Source organism: Hypomesus nipponensis, chromosome 15, assembly GCF_054491055.1.
Source record: "Hypomesus nipponensis isolate SF chromosome 15, ASM5449105v1, whole genome shotgun sequence".
In the NCBI taxonomy this organism is placed as follows: Eukaryota; Metazoa; Chordata; class Actinopteri; order Osmeriformes; family Osmeridae; genus Hypomesus; species Hypomesus nipponensis.
This window is the reverse complement of record NC_140375.1, coordinates 10,816,080-10,830,701: the sequence shown is the minus strand read 5'-3', so window position 1 is coordinate 10,830,701 and position 14,622 is coordinate 10,816,080. Positions and strand designations below refer to the sequence as shown.

At 41.3% G+C, this 14,622-nt stretch overlaps 2 protein-coding genes and 1 pseudogene across 4 annotated transcripts; 2 read left to right on the top strand and 1 right to left on the bottom strand.

Annotated features, from left to right (window-relative positions):
* The first annotated feature begins 3,078 nt into the window (after positions 1 to 3,078).
* Positions 3,079 to 7,764, top strand: LOC146257473 (galectin-9-like). Its single transcript, XM_084673816.1, has 8 exons — positions 3,079 to 3,237; positions 3,470 to 3,558; positions 4,793 to 5,000; positions 5,670 to 5,789; positions 5,979 to 6,194; positions 6,973 to 7,061; positions 7,296 to 7,452; positions 7,550 to 7,764. The coding sequence occupies exons 1-8, from the start codon at positions 3,202 to 3,204 to the stop codon at positions 7,694 to 7,696; spliced, it is 1,062 nt and encodes a 353-aa protein (XP_084529942.1). The 5' UTR covers positions 3,079 to 3,201; the 3' UTR covers positions 7,697 to 7,764.
* A 141-nt stretch (positions 7,765 to 7,905) lies between these two features.
* Positions 7,906 to 10,249, bottom strand: LOC146257472 (phospholipid scramblase 2 pseudogene; annotated as a pseudogene). Of its 2 annotated transcripts, none has more exons than XR_014729898.1 (2): positions 10,133 to 10,249; positions 7,906 to 9,581 (listed from the first exon to the last, which is right to left on the bottom strand). The product of XR_014729898.1 is annotated as a phospholipid scramblase 2 pseudogene, transcript variant X1 (transcript). The 2 variants fall into 2 exon arrangements; XR_014729899.1 differs by having other exon boundaries at positions 7,906 to 9,578; positions 10,133 to 10,184.
* On the top strand, positions 10,220 to 14,413 carry LOC146257471 (unconventional myosin-XVIIIa-like). Its single transcript, XM_084673817.1, has 3 exons — positions 10,220 to 10,638; positions 12,465 to 13,653; positions 13,908 to 14,413. The coding sequence occupies exons 2-3, from the start codon at positions 12,622 to 12,624 to the stop codon at positions 13,932 to 13,934; spliced, it is 1,059 nt and encodes a 352-aa protein (XP_084529943.1). The 5' UTR covers positions 10,220 to 10,638; positions 12,465 to 12,621; the 3' UTR covers positions 13,935 to 14,413.
* The last annotated feature ends 209 nt before the right edge of the window (positions 14,414 to 14,622 follow it).

Sequence of the window (14,622 nt, the reverse complement as noted above, 5' to 3'; positions counted from 1 at the left end):
GTCTGATATTATGAGCCTAAGCGTTTACCTCATATGGTTTGCTTCTTGGCCCAAGATAAGCAGATTGAGAGGCAGATAACCTAATTAATGCTGTAACAATGTTGTAACAATATGCTATAACAATATGCTATATTCAGAATTAAATGCTTAATTAAAATATATTCTTAGTGGTCTATCCAGTTGGTTTGATTCAACCAAAATACCTGATGATACTTGGGTATTCAATGATTAACCCTTGTGCTGCCTTCGGGTCACATGACCAAAAGGTTCATAACGAACCATCGTTGTGTTTACCCAATTTTACCCAATACAAAAGCAAATAAAAATAATTTTATTTTAACCTTCGCAATGTGAGGGGTCTGAGACAGCCCAACGGTTAAAAGAAAATGCTTTACTTTATTTTTGTATGCGGTAAAGTTGTCGCAAACGAAGGTGGGTCACAATGACTGATGGGTCAGAATGACCCGAGGAGAACACAAGGGTTAAATATTATTGACTATTTTCTTCTGTCATGTCAAATGACTCAAGGCTAACTGTATGTAGAAATTATTACTTAATTTTCTTGAAACCATAATGCGGCACGTAAAAAATAGATCTATGGTCTCTGAAAGGGGACAAGTGGATTTGTTTTGGGAATATTTATCATAAATAAAGCCTAATGTATTCCTGTGTTACATGTAATTAACACAAGTACTTTGTGTCACCAGTCTCATTTTAAAGGTCAGCATGGTGAATGGGTTGTGAGGTGTGTAAAAGTGTTATTCAAGGTCACTGATCAACTCCCTTGGTAAATGATTGTCGGACATGCCGGAAAAACCACCCTACACTATCCTGGTCTGGTTCACTTAAAATGTCACACCACCACTAAAGACTACTTCCAAAATTCATCGCTACGCAGCAGATACTCCTCAAATGTCAAGTGCACAGTTGAGAAAACACCCATCAGAGTTTTACAGTTTTTCACAATTGTTAACACACAAAAACTTTGGCACAATTTTCACAACCTTAAAGTCATGTACCAATTGCTCGACCCAATTTATCACTACTTTACACTCCCTTATCTGCATTAGACTCTGACTTTCCTTGTTTACACACTGATGTCAATTACACATCACCTTGTTGTCAAAACACTACACACAATGTTCAGTTGTTGCACACACTTCTCAAGTAAAGTCTCCAAGCATCAACCTACAACACAAAACTATTCAAATCTCTAAACGCAAACGCAATTTGCGATCAGGACTGCAGCATAAAAAGTTTTGTTTGGTGAACAAAGGAGAACTTAGAACATATCAACAACCAGAGAAGGAGAGGGGTAACAGTGAGAGGAGGAAGAGGACAAGGAAGAGGACAAGGAAGAGGATGACAAGGAGGAGGAAGATAAAGAGGAGAAGCAGAAGGAGGTGGAGGAGAAAGAAGAAGGAGAACGGTGATCTATAATGAGATTCGGGCCACTGTGGTCAGCATGAGGAAGGCTGGCCAGAGGGTCCAACCAAATGTCAGCCGCTTCACAGTTGCTGCCATCATTAGAAACTTTAGAATGGAGAACAAGTATGAATTATATTTGCCTTGTGTACTGAAATATTGCATATCAATAGAATACAGTGTGCTCACTGTATTTGTATTTTGCAGGACTGAAAGAGAACCACGACCATGACACATTCAGAAACATCCAGACCGTTACCCTCTCTACACTGTACCCTGTTCTCCACAGGAATGCCATGCGGATGAAACAAGTGTACAGGGTCCTATTTGACCGGAACACATCAAGGAGTTACGGCAAGAGTTTATAAGTCCCATACATTCAGCACTGACACATGCATGTATTGCACCTGTAATGTGTCTCACTGTACCCCACTGTGTTGACCCATCTATGTCCATACTATACAGTAACTTGCATTATCATGCTGTCTGTTCCAGCAGATCCAGGATCATGACACAGCTAATGATCTATATGAATACATGAATACATATTCATGGATGAGGTTGGATTCAACCTGGTGAAGAGGAGGCGCCGGGGCAGAAATGTCATTGGCCAGCGCACCATTGTTGAGGTCCCCGCTGAGCGTGGTGGGAACATCACTTTGTGTGCTGCAATGGGTTGAGCAGGCCCGCTGACTGTACTGTACTGTTCAAAAAATACAACTTTTTTTGCTGCATATGTGTGCTGTTTTATGTTTGACTATGAAAAGATTTGGCCTACACTGAGACATCTTACAAAAGTTGAAATGGCTCATTCTCCAGAGTCAGTCATTCATATGGTGTGTTCCATTTTGAGAATTGTTTTCAATTTTGCACTAGTGTGTGCTGTGAATGCTTGTTAGTGTGCAGCAAATGCTTTTTGTGTGTACTGTTATGAATGGTATGTGTGTGTCATTTGAAAATATGGCTGTGTGTACCAAATGAGAACGCGAGTTCCATTTTGTGAACAGGTGAGATATTTGATGGCAAAGAGTCCTCTTGCAAAGGGAGTGTCAGGTTTAGCATTTTGTGTGTGAGGTTTTCAGTTTTGTATGTGCAGTTTTGAGAAAGACGTTGTTGTTTTGAGAAACGTGTGTTAACAATTGTGAAAAACTGTAAAGCATCCTAATTTGAGTAAAGACGACAGAATTCAAGTGAACTGGCATTAACAGCAACCATTTTACAAACATAATGTATTAAAATGCTACAGCTAAACAGCAATGTATGCTGATCATGTCACCCCTGACCTATGTAAAGTAGCCTTGGCCTCTAATCTAATTACTGCTATCTTGTCACTGGTAAGAACTTGCAGCCTACCTCAATTTAATAACCAAAACCTTAACATTTAAAAAGGTTTTCATGAAGAGTGGATATCATTAATTGAGTACATATGATTAATGGTCTTATCACTCTTGAAAATTATCATTATGCTTTCAGTCCATCTCTACCACTGGCTCCATCCAGCAAAAAGGCAAATATTGCAAAATTGGTTTTCCTGTTTAATGTAGCAGTAATAGCGCACAGTGTCCAAATATTTAACCAATTGTATGGCCTTTTCACCCACTTCCTGATTTCAACACTCCTTCCTCAATACAATGTAAAAAAACGAAACGGAAAGTTAGTTGTTTTGCAATTTATCTCGAGCGCTGACCACAGAAAAGAGTAAATGAAACCATCAGTACAGCATTAACTTTCCAATCTTGATTTTAGTGTTGACGACTTGAACCGACATTAAGTGAAATGGCATTTTATAACCAGGAACCGTTTTACAACCCGGTAAGAAAATATTTCATACCTTTAAAATGAGATCATGGCTGATCGTTTGCAGCCCTCAATCAAACCATTTCATTGCCTACGCAATCTTGAAACATTTGTAGCATATCGCAATAAGCTTGAACTTAAGTCAGATCGACTAAAGTTTAAACGTTAGCTGTGTAGTTAATTGTTTATTGCAATTCATATCATTAAATGATTGTCCATTGAAATGATCATTATCCATTTCTTTTAGAGCATTCCATTTGCTGGCTCCATCCAAGGTGGCTTGCAAGAAGGGAAAACCATAACTATTAGTGGTCGAATTTTGCCTAGGGCTGAGAGGTAGGCTAAATGCCGAATTTGGTGGTGCCTACTTAAGTCTATTTGGTTGGGCTACTCGGGATACTCATGTTCATAGAAAATAAAAGTAGGCTCGTAATAGTTGTCGTTTTTCGCCAACTGTATAGTTAAAATGTCTCGATCCGAGATAAGAAGGCGAAAATAGGCTTTGCTGTGACTTGAAAACTGATGTAGACTACAATGTAGCCCATACGTGCATTTTTGATTTCGTCAAACACAAAGACAAAGAAAATGGTACCTCTTTATCTGGTAAGTCTTGTTTCCCGTTATGTGAGTTGTGATTCATCATGGGGCAGGCGTGTACACAATCACATGGTTCTTAGGGAGGCACTTTGAGGCAGCATGTGATAAGTGTTGCCAAAATAGGGACTTTGCTCGATTAAGCGATTGTTCGCCTTCCCTAGCGACACATCTTGCACATTTCTGCTACTTTGGGAATTTCCGTTTTCAGTATTGACAGGTGCGTCGTCAGACCCTTTTAGCCCGACACGTGCCCCAGTAAAAATCTGCCGTGCCCCAGTAAAATAAAAAGTTTGAGTTTTAACAATTTACTTTATTAGTCAATGAATTCATTTAGATTGATAATCCCGAAATCAACGCAGTATCCCAATCAACGCTTATAAAATTGAAGCAGTTTGACCAAAAACACAAACCGATGCCTGCAGAACTCCATGTCAGCCGCTCTTCTGAGCTTGCCAAATAGCCACAGCACGTACACAGGTGTCAGACTCGGCACACAAGTCAGAATTGATAGGCTAAGAAAACATTACAAAACTAAAGAAAGTTTGTAAATGATAGGCCTACCAATTATCTTATTTTGACTAAAACATAAAAACAATATTACATGAAGCTCAAAAAAATAGTAGGCCTATTTGCGCTCAAAGGAATGCGAAAAAAATGTGCGCTCTCGCATTAACTATTGATGTCCCTTTCAAAACTTGCGTTCCTGAACTGTGTATAGTGGGTTAAGCAAGGGGAGTTTCTAGCCTAGAAAAAAGGGATATGTATAGGGGCCTGTGCCCCAGTAGAGTTTTATGTCTAACAATGCCCCTGATTATTGAGTAGCAGCATAATAACAAACTGTACTTACATGTGGCCATGTATGCATAGAAAGTCGCCAAGATTGAAAGGTTAAATAGACTCAAGGCAGTATGGCACATAGTCTTCCAATGCCTCTCTTTTATTGTATGTATCTGTTTACCTCTTTCTATCCCAGGTTCCACGTCAATTTACAGTGTGGTTCTAGATCAGGGGCAAACATTGCCCTTCATTTTAACCCTCGGTATGACAGCTGCCCTGGATACATTGTCACCAACACTTTCCAGCTGTCTTCATGGGGGAAGGAAGAGCGGAAGCAGAACTCACCTTTCAACCCTGGTTCCAGTTTCACCTTCATTATTACAGTCCAACGTGATTCATACCAGGTTACAGTTTTCCATTTTCCCTTCATGACTACTTCCTTTTTTACCAGAATGGTTGTAGTCTTGCTCATCAGCCACTTCTCTGGCAAGTAAAACCCCTTGGTGACCCAATGATTATCTTATATCCAGTTTGGGGTGTTTCATTTTGTAGCTAAATAAAAGTAATTGTGGCATTTAATCAGTAGCCTTCTGTAGATTCTCAACTTCAGCCCCATGCTGGTCTCCCATCAAAGGACAAAGGTTTCCACACAACTCCTTCATTTACAGTTTTCCTTAGTGACCACTGGCTATCAAAGCTAACCTTTCCCTTAGAGCCCCCCCCCCCCTTCCAAGACTAATTAGCTTTAATAATAAAAAAAATCAATAATGCAGTCTTTTAAGATGCACTTTTTGCATGTAAAATGACACTTGTATTGTAATAATGCAATAATGTATACATTCGAGTGTTTGTTTTCCTCCAAAGAAACATTTAGTAACTAAACCAAACGGATGAATGCAAGGAAGTAACTGATATTGTAATTAAGCTATGAAACTATTAATATATACATATATAAACAAAAAGTAATGGGGAGATGTAGCTGAATGAATGGTTACAAATAGCACAAGGGTTAGATGACTCGTTCACTGTCCTCAGGTCAATGTTGGACTCATGGTCTTCCTCTCTTTCCTTAGTTGAATGCCAATGGATGCCATATTATGGATTACCGACATCGCATCCCCTTCAATGCAGTGGACACCATTTCAGTTGGGGGGAATGTGGAAGTGACCTCTATTGCCTTCCAAAACCCTGCAGTGAGTTATAGCATTGATAAATGTATGCTTTTATTACATGGTCTATGATTACTTTAACATTATTTTAAATGCACTGCTTCATAGTTTATATTGCCATCTGTAAGTAAATACAGGACAATCCTGTTGAAACAGAAAGCCTTGGAATGAAGGTTTAGAATGATCTTATCTTTTTTTCTTTTGTTACCGTAGCCCTACTTTCCTCCACAACCAGCATTTCCTGGATTTCCTGCCCAGACAGGATTTCCTGGCCAGCCAGTATTTCCTGCCCAGACAGGATTTCCTGGCCAGACAGGATTTCCTGCCCAACCAGGTTTTCCTGCCCTACCAGGTTATCCTGCCCAACCAGGATTCCCCCCTCACCCAGGATTCGCTCCTCAACCAGGATTTCCAGCACAACAAGGATATGTAAATTGATATTGTTCTATGAAAACCACCAATCATTTGCATATGAAACTGTTTGCAGGAGGAGAAGATTATAACTGATTATAACTTGACTCTAGTAGTGTAAGCACTAAACTTTGACTCAGGTATTGATTTAATAATGTAATATTTACTGAACCATGTAAGCATACATCTTTACAGACAGGGACCAGAGACCAAGTCTAGGGACTGGAGACAGGGACCAGAGAGGACAGAACTGTGACAGAATAACTTAGAGTTTCAGACAAGGCTCACAAGCGGCTAGAAAACATGGACAAAAAAAACACAGAGGCAGTGATAGGACTGGGTACTTATGGAGGTGTTAATTGGAACATGATACAGCTTGTGGGATCAGCACAGTCTCCTGCACACCTGTCTCCACTTACAAAGCTACGCTAGGAGATACGGCAGATTAGGGAGACCAAATGGGAATTAGGGCGTGTCAGATGTAACAACATGAACACAGCCAATTATTGTACACAACACATCCCTGTGATGAGAAAACGGTACCCCGAATGGGTACCCTACGTCACACATCATACTAAAGATTTTCATCAGTATGGGCAAAAAGATCTAGGATTTATCATAAATTATACAAAATAAACCTTCTGCAAAGAATTGTTTGATTGATGTGTTTGATGAATTGAGGATTGATGTATTTAGCCAGGTATGTTTTAACTCTAAAAAGAGGTTTTGGTGTTAACTTAGTCTTTAACTACCATCACACAGGACTGTCAGTCACTGTTGTTCCATTTGGATTCAGGTTGTCCCATACAAGACCATCATTAATGGTGGACTTCATCCTGGCCGGACTATCAATATCCAGGGAATGGCTAGCTCCAATGCCGAAAGGTCTGTCTTGCTTGATTTAAATAATACATTGTAGAAATGTATGTCTAGTTTTATGCAATATATAGTACTGCAACATGTCGTACGGATGTTTGAATGTAAGAAATTGATCTGAATAAACTGTTACATGTCATTGCAAAGAAGTAAACAAACTCCTGTTAGTGATCGCTTGAAAAAGGTCTCATGACTGTGTAACTGTACATGTTTTTGATATGAACCCTGCCTTTGTTTACCTAGGTTCCACATTAACCTGGGCTTTAACTCAGGCATTGCACTGCACTATAATCCCCGTTTCAATGAGAATGTTGTGGTGCGTAACAGCAAGCTGAGAGACCAATATGGACAAGAAGAGAGATGTGGTGGGATGCCTTTCCACAGAGGCCAGCCCTTCACGGTACTTACCCACACTCATAAAAGGGATATATTTACAATGCAAGATTTACTTAAAAATAATGTAACATTGCATGATATGGCTTGCATTGTCTTTTCAGGTGTTAATTTATTGTGAGGCTCAGTTCTTCAGGATTATAGTCAATGGGAATCAGACTAACACCTACAAACATCGTCACCCCCATCTCCAACAGATTGATGTTCTGGAAGTAGGCGGAGATGTCACTTTGACCTATGTTATGTTTTAATTTCTACCTGTGGTTGGTTGGCAGGCAGTCAGGGCTAAAATAAAAAAAATTCTGTGATGTACAAATAATATTTTTCCATGGGAAGATTGAGGTTTATGTTGTTTAATTGTCACGTGTTTAACTACATGCTCTTATGGTTCTTCCCTTTGGGACTAATTTGTTTTTTACAAAGCATGCTTCATGTTTTGGCTACCCGCAATGTTTGGGCTATCTCGTTGTTATGATCAGTGACCTATGCAATTTTGTAAAGCTCTCTCTTGGATGTCGCTTTGGATAAAAACGTCTGCTACCCCTTACATCCGCCACTGATTTGCAGTCATAGGCACTCAGGACTACATTTATCAAGCCGTTTGCGCCTGTTTTCAGACGTTAATTGTTTCAAAGAGGATTTAACCGATACAGGCTATTTACAAACAGGGCGCACATGGGTAAAATCGCAGATTGCCTACCACATGAGCGAGAACAGGCAAGTTGCGCTTACAATATACGTTTGTGGGAGGGTCATGGGGAAAGTGGGAGGGTCTTGGGGAAAGTGGGAGTTCCACCCAAAAAGATGGGAGGATACGCTTAAAGTGCGCCCAATTATAAATTCTGCGGTATTTACAAAGTCTGCCAGTAAGAGCGCATGCTGAATATGCTTGAGGGCAGAGTATGCCTGATTTCATGGGTGTATCTAGCCCTACAAAAGTTTCATTAGCCCCCCCCCCAAAAAAAAACTAAACATATAAATATTTTTTTTCTTCATATTTTAAATCTAAATCTAAATGTCCTAAAACCCACTAGATTACACTATTTAAAAGGATATCAAAAATTAATCAAAATTCTGGGGGAACATGCCCCCAGACTCCCCCAGTTTTGCTGGGTCACAGGAAAAATAATAGATTTTATCTTGGGGCTTAGCCCCCCCAAAAGTGGGAACCTAGATTCGCCCCTGCCTGATCTATTTCCTAATCTTCTGCAATATTAATAGACTAAATAAATGAATAAAAAACAACTAACCTTAACCCAAACAACTAAAAACAACACATTTAAATATTTAGTGGACAAATACATCAGTAACCTAACCATTTGATCCCTTCTGTTTCTCAAAAAACATGAAATCGATGAGAAAGCAGGCACCAAGCAGAGAAGCTTTGACCTTGACGTCCAGATCCATGGGAAAAGATATTCCAAAATTGTCTGTGTCAGTGAAAGCTTCCTGTATAAATCCAGACCACTGCTTGCTTATCTGTCCAACCACCACTGACTCATCCAGGGACTTCACCTCAAAGGTGATGTCTCCCCACCAGCTGCAGGCCATAAGCGGTCCTTGGATCCGAAGTTGGGGCTCCCTCCTCTCATTTAGTATGATGAATTTAGGCAGATAAACATGACATTCCTGTATTATGTACGCTATTGGACAACCAGGAGGGCTCTGTACCTCCAGCTCTTGTAAGCAGCAAGGGAAGCAGCAAAGGCTGCACCTCAGGGGACGTGTGACTGTCACCACTTCCTGTCCAAGATTGTCCTTGATATGAAGGGTGAAAGGTCTTTCCGGGCCGCAGAACATTAGTGTGCACCAGTCATTCTCTTCTGCCACCGCAAACACCTGTTGTCCTACACTGTTCTTTACAGTATAAGAATTGTGAGTTTCCAAGTTGAGAACAATTTCAGCAATTTGAACATTCTGATGGATCAGAAGCTGGTCTATCTGAGTCAAGTATTCAAGACCAATCGGGCAATTTGGGGGTCTGTAAGGGGCAGGCATAATCACAGGTACCAGAGGAGGCACAGGATTGATTACATTTTGACCAGGGTGCATCTCTACGGAGTAAACTGGAGTCCGAGGTCCAAGAAAGTTGCACTGAGGTGTTGTTAGTCCCAGCAGGCAATGGGCCTTGAGCTACTGCAACAGTTTTAAAACAATTTGGATGACAAAAGACGAAAAAAAGGTGAAAGGCGTATTCCACAAATAATAAATAAATCATCGGCTAAACACAAGTAAAAGTGTCATGTTAACAGACAACTGAGGTATTATCATTGCATATATTTATTCAGTGATTGGCCTGTAACCTAGGCTAGCAACATTAGAAGGAGAACGATATTGGAGAACGATATTGATAGAAAAAGCTTGCCTTTGAATATTTTATAATGTAACGCACAGCCCAGTTGCTAAATATAAGTTTACAGTACAGTTTGTAGCCTAGCCTACTACACCTGTTACATCACTATCTGTCTACTGTTCTTCAAACAGCATCGTACCTACTGTTGTATGTAGCCTACACAGCCTAATTGGAGTTGGGTTGTGCTGTAATTTGAATTTATTTAATCCCTTTGCAACGGAATTTAATTGAAGGAATACGGTTCTATTAAATTAGATAGCCTATTGTTACAAAATAATTGTTATCCTAATTGTCTTCTGTTCAAATAGACAAATTTGTTATTACAGCGACTCACCTTATGATTTCTGGCTTCTGGCACTCACTGATGTCAAGGTTTTTTAAGAGCCTCACATTTGTTGCTGACGATGTAACTAGGCAACGCGTGTGCTCAAGTGTAGGCTAGGGTTTCCAAAGTGAGCTACATACATTCATTAAACTGTTCTAACCTATGCAGGGTAGGCATCTATGCTAGTCTATACACTAACTAGACCATCATCAAAACAAAAAAAGCTTAAAGCTAAATATTTATCTTAATCTGTACACCGGTATAAGTAATGTCGCCCATTGAAGCAAACAGTAAATTGAATCGGCCAGCATCTGCAATAGATAGATTTGGCCAGCAGGAAGCAGCGTTCAACTAGCTTCGATAGCTCCTACTAGTGACGATGAGACTAGCCAGCTAATCACAGTCAGCGCAGCTGCTTTCTATGGTTTTTCTCATAGCGCAAGCTGCACCCATCACAGCTCTAAAACAAAACCCCACCGGTGTGTCAGAAACAGCACAGAGGGTAACTGAAAACGGTAAGCATTCCATCATCTCACAAATATACAGATTTTGCTAGAGGACTTAGTGATGCATGTGTACGGGAACATTTTAAGTGGTTGCTTGTTATGCGATTTAGTTAGCTAGCCCACTAACCATTTAGCAGACACTGGAAAATCAGCAATCCCAAATCAGATTTGAGCTAACAAGCTAGCTAGTTGGCTAGCGACCTACGATTTTCAAAGAACAGAGGCTTGCCTGGTCACCTGGCTTGCTACCAACTAGTCTACTGTACGACACCGAGACCCGTAGCTTTGCAATTCAGAAGCTTTTTTTCCACTGCAATTCTACATACACACTGCAGTGATGTGAATAGCCAGAGTGGAGTTGGTCAGTTCTCATTCAACCTCTGATAAAAAGCTAGCATGCTAGATGGCTGTCTTTTCTTTTTTTTGTCCCTGTCCCCTACCCAGTCCACAGTGGTTGGAAAGAATCTGTAGAAAATTATGAAGCCCAATTTACAATTGGACGTGTGCAATTAGACGTTTTAGCTAAATAGATAGCCACCTATCTTGTAATGATTAAAACGACTTTTCTACACAGGCTATAGCCTACTAGCATTTCTCCCTTTCGCCAACGGTACTTAATGAAAACATTGGCAACAGTAAACATGTGGTTGTGCTCTCTTCACTTTGTACCAGTTGATTGCAAAAGTTCAGAGCCATAACATCCCAGTGATCATCAACTGTTATCATGGAATGGTTAATATGCTCAAATAACCTTTGAAATGTCAAGCAAATTCAGACTGCAAGTTCAAGTAGTCAAGTATGCAGCTGTGTAACACCTAGACAGTTGGACTATGTTTTTCAGTACATTTTAGAGAGATGAACCTCAAAATGGTAGTGGCAAGAAATAATTTCTTCTGGATCATATTGCCATGGAGTCCAAACTTTAAAAAGGTTGGTCCTAAAAAGGCCTGGCTTTCTGCCTTCATGTGGTGTGGATGAACCTGGCCCCGTACCGATGGAGATTGATAAGATGCTGTGGTGTCTCTACTGGTTGGGATCAAATTAATTTGAAAGCTTGATCTTTGACACAGGACTACTAGAGGCAAATTTTACTTTTCACTAAATACTCTCTCTAGCTCTGCTCTCAGTCCATTTGGAATTCAAATTTTAAAATATGTTCAAAAGTTTGGCAGTACACTACTTCACATGGAATTAATGACGTTTCATATGCCATGGACTGAGACTCTTGACTGAGGAAGCACCATTTTGTCTTTCTTTGATAATATTGAATTTGCCGATACCAAGGGTAGCCTACTACTATTGAATGTGAGTGACAGAAAATCATTTACCACTCAGCTATAATTGTTGGGTGTATGGTTATTTGGGCTGCTTTGCTATCCTGTGGAGGTGGCGAGGGTGGTGTTTGAGTAGTTCTGCTGTGGTAGAAAAGGACTTGCAGATTTTAGGGATTCGGTCTATCTGCCCTTTTATGCTGCTGTAATGTCTGTTTTAGCTATGTGGCCATCAATCTTCACAGACTTTTGAGGTTTTGACAATGCACAGCTTTAAATTGGAGTCAGGAATGTTTTATTGTTTTCAATGCTCATTTAAGTGTTTCCACAGTTGTGATATGCAATATATTTTCTATGTTGTCTTACTAATGCATTGCTTGGTATGCTGAGGGGCTTGAGTAATGATAGTGGTGTTTATTTAGTATTTTTCTATGTTAGTTTATTCTGCTCTCCCATTCATAAACATTGGTAGGATCCATTATATTATGATTACTATTACAAGTGCTTTATTGTGTCACCATGCCAGATATCTTGATTGTGTAAATGTACTGTTTCTGTACCCAGGGCGTTCAAAGAAGTGGCAGCATAACTCCTCCATTGGATTGAAAAAAGATTGGACCCAAAAACTGGATCTCTGTCTCTGTATGGAAAAATCCCTTTGGTGTGAGGAAATAGAAGCCAATCTGGTGGGCTACACTGAGTGGAGCATTGCACCACCATCATGTTCAACCTGATCAAAAAGGACAAAGAGAGGGATGGAAGCAGGAAGGAGAAGACCGAGAAGAAGGACAAGAAAGACAAGAAGGAGCGCATGTCAGCTGCTGAGCTACGCAGCTTGGAGGAGATGAGCATGCGCCGCGGCTTCTTCAACCTCAAGAGAGAAGCCAAGCGGGAGTCCAAGAACAAGCTGGAGATCTCAAACCCCATTCCTATCAAGGTAGCCAGCAGCCATGAGCTTAGTCTGACTGACATAGAGTCTGACGGCCTGAGCAATCGCAGCAGCATGGTGTTGGATGCCGACCAGCTAAGTGCGGCCAGCTCCACCGACGACCTGAAGGGCGAAGTTGGTCCAGACGGCCACCACGGTTCGGTGCGTGATCGCGTGGCCCACTATGGCTCACTGGCCAAGCAGAACTCGCAGATGGGCCAGATCATGAAGCGCTTTTCTTTCTCCCAGAGGAGTAAGGAGGAGAGTCCATCCGAAGGCTCCACACCCTCGGGCCAAAACTCTGCAGCTCCTTCCCCACAGGTGGAGGACAAAGTCTTTGACCCTCAACGCAAGCACAGCCTTCAGCAACAGCCAGTGGCAGCCCCCGCCAAAAAGGTCCGTATCCCAGAGGTTGTGGACAAGACCTTCCCTGCGAACCTCCGGCTTCCAGCTGTCGTCCCGCCGACTGCACCAGAAACCAGGGAGCTGGAACTCCAACGGCGTAACACTGGTGACTTTGGCTTCTCTCTGCGCCGAACCACCATGCTGGATCGCGGAGCTGACGGCGGGGTTTACCGGCGCGTGGTCCACTTTGCTGAGCCTGGTGCGGGGACCAAGGACCTGGCTCTAGGCCTGGTCCCCGGGGATCGTCTGGTGGAGATCAACCACCGTAATGTGGAGAATAAGAGTCGGGATGAGATTGTGGAGATGATCCGTCAGTCTGGGGATACGGTGAGGCTGAAGGTGCAGCCGATCCTGGAGCTGAGTGAGCTGAGCCGCTGCTGGTTGAGGAACACTGAGGGCCTGCGCAGGGAGGCCCAACATGTAAGTTATTCCACTTACCTCAGGTCCTTAAAGTGATAACCTGCATCCCATGCACACTCTCATCACCGGGGTCCCTGTCAAGAAGACACATTCTTGTGTAGGTGGGTCTGCTAATCAAAAACGTCCTACATATAATGTTGATGTGGCAATTATACTAAAGAGGTTTCAGGATCGACCAGAACTATTGATTCAAGCTCACTTACTTTTGGTTGTCTCTAACATGCATTTTCTCCCTTTTATTAAACCTCCTGCAGGAATCTCAGCCTTTGGCGTCTGTATAATAACTCTCACTCTGTCCACAGAACAGTTAGTCAGTTCAATGGGCTTTGGAATGGCCAAAAAAGTATCTTGACCCAAGGTATTTACTGTAAAGAAAATACAGTGACCTTCTGTGCTCTAATGGACTATGAGCTGTTTTATGAGGCTTTCCATGTTTCATCATTCTCTCTTTACACTCTTTAATGTTTATGTTTCACCCATGCTTTCCTGTGTGCGTCTTGGCAGTAGGTGGGAAATGTCACTTTGATGCATCCAGATGCTGGAAAGCCAGGAAGTTAAGTGTCAGTGCCAGGTTTGTGCCCTGGTTGATATCGGAAGCTGTTGAAGTTTATCTTATATTTAATGCCCTGCTTCCTGCTCAGATAAGGGTATTCTGGCGGTTTGGAGTGTGTGTGTGTGCGGCTGTGTGTGTTTTTTTTGCACTCTTGTGAAAACTGATAAATAAAGGGTGTGTTTTAGCAAACAAGCCACAGTTTTGGAAGTGGGCTTGCATTTGTTTGTCTTTTTCACACAGATAAGAAGTTGTTGAAATAAATAAGGCGGAACATCTCTCCCTGAATATAGCAATACAGTCCGCTGACTGAGCTTAATGACTCAAAGTCACATTTGAATTAAATTATACATAGGATGGACAGACTTTTATAAAAAACTCTAAAAAAGTTTATTTTCCAATGATTTGGTTTACCTCCC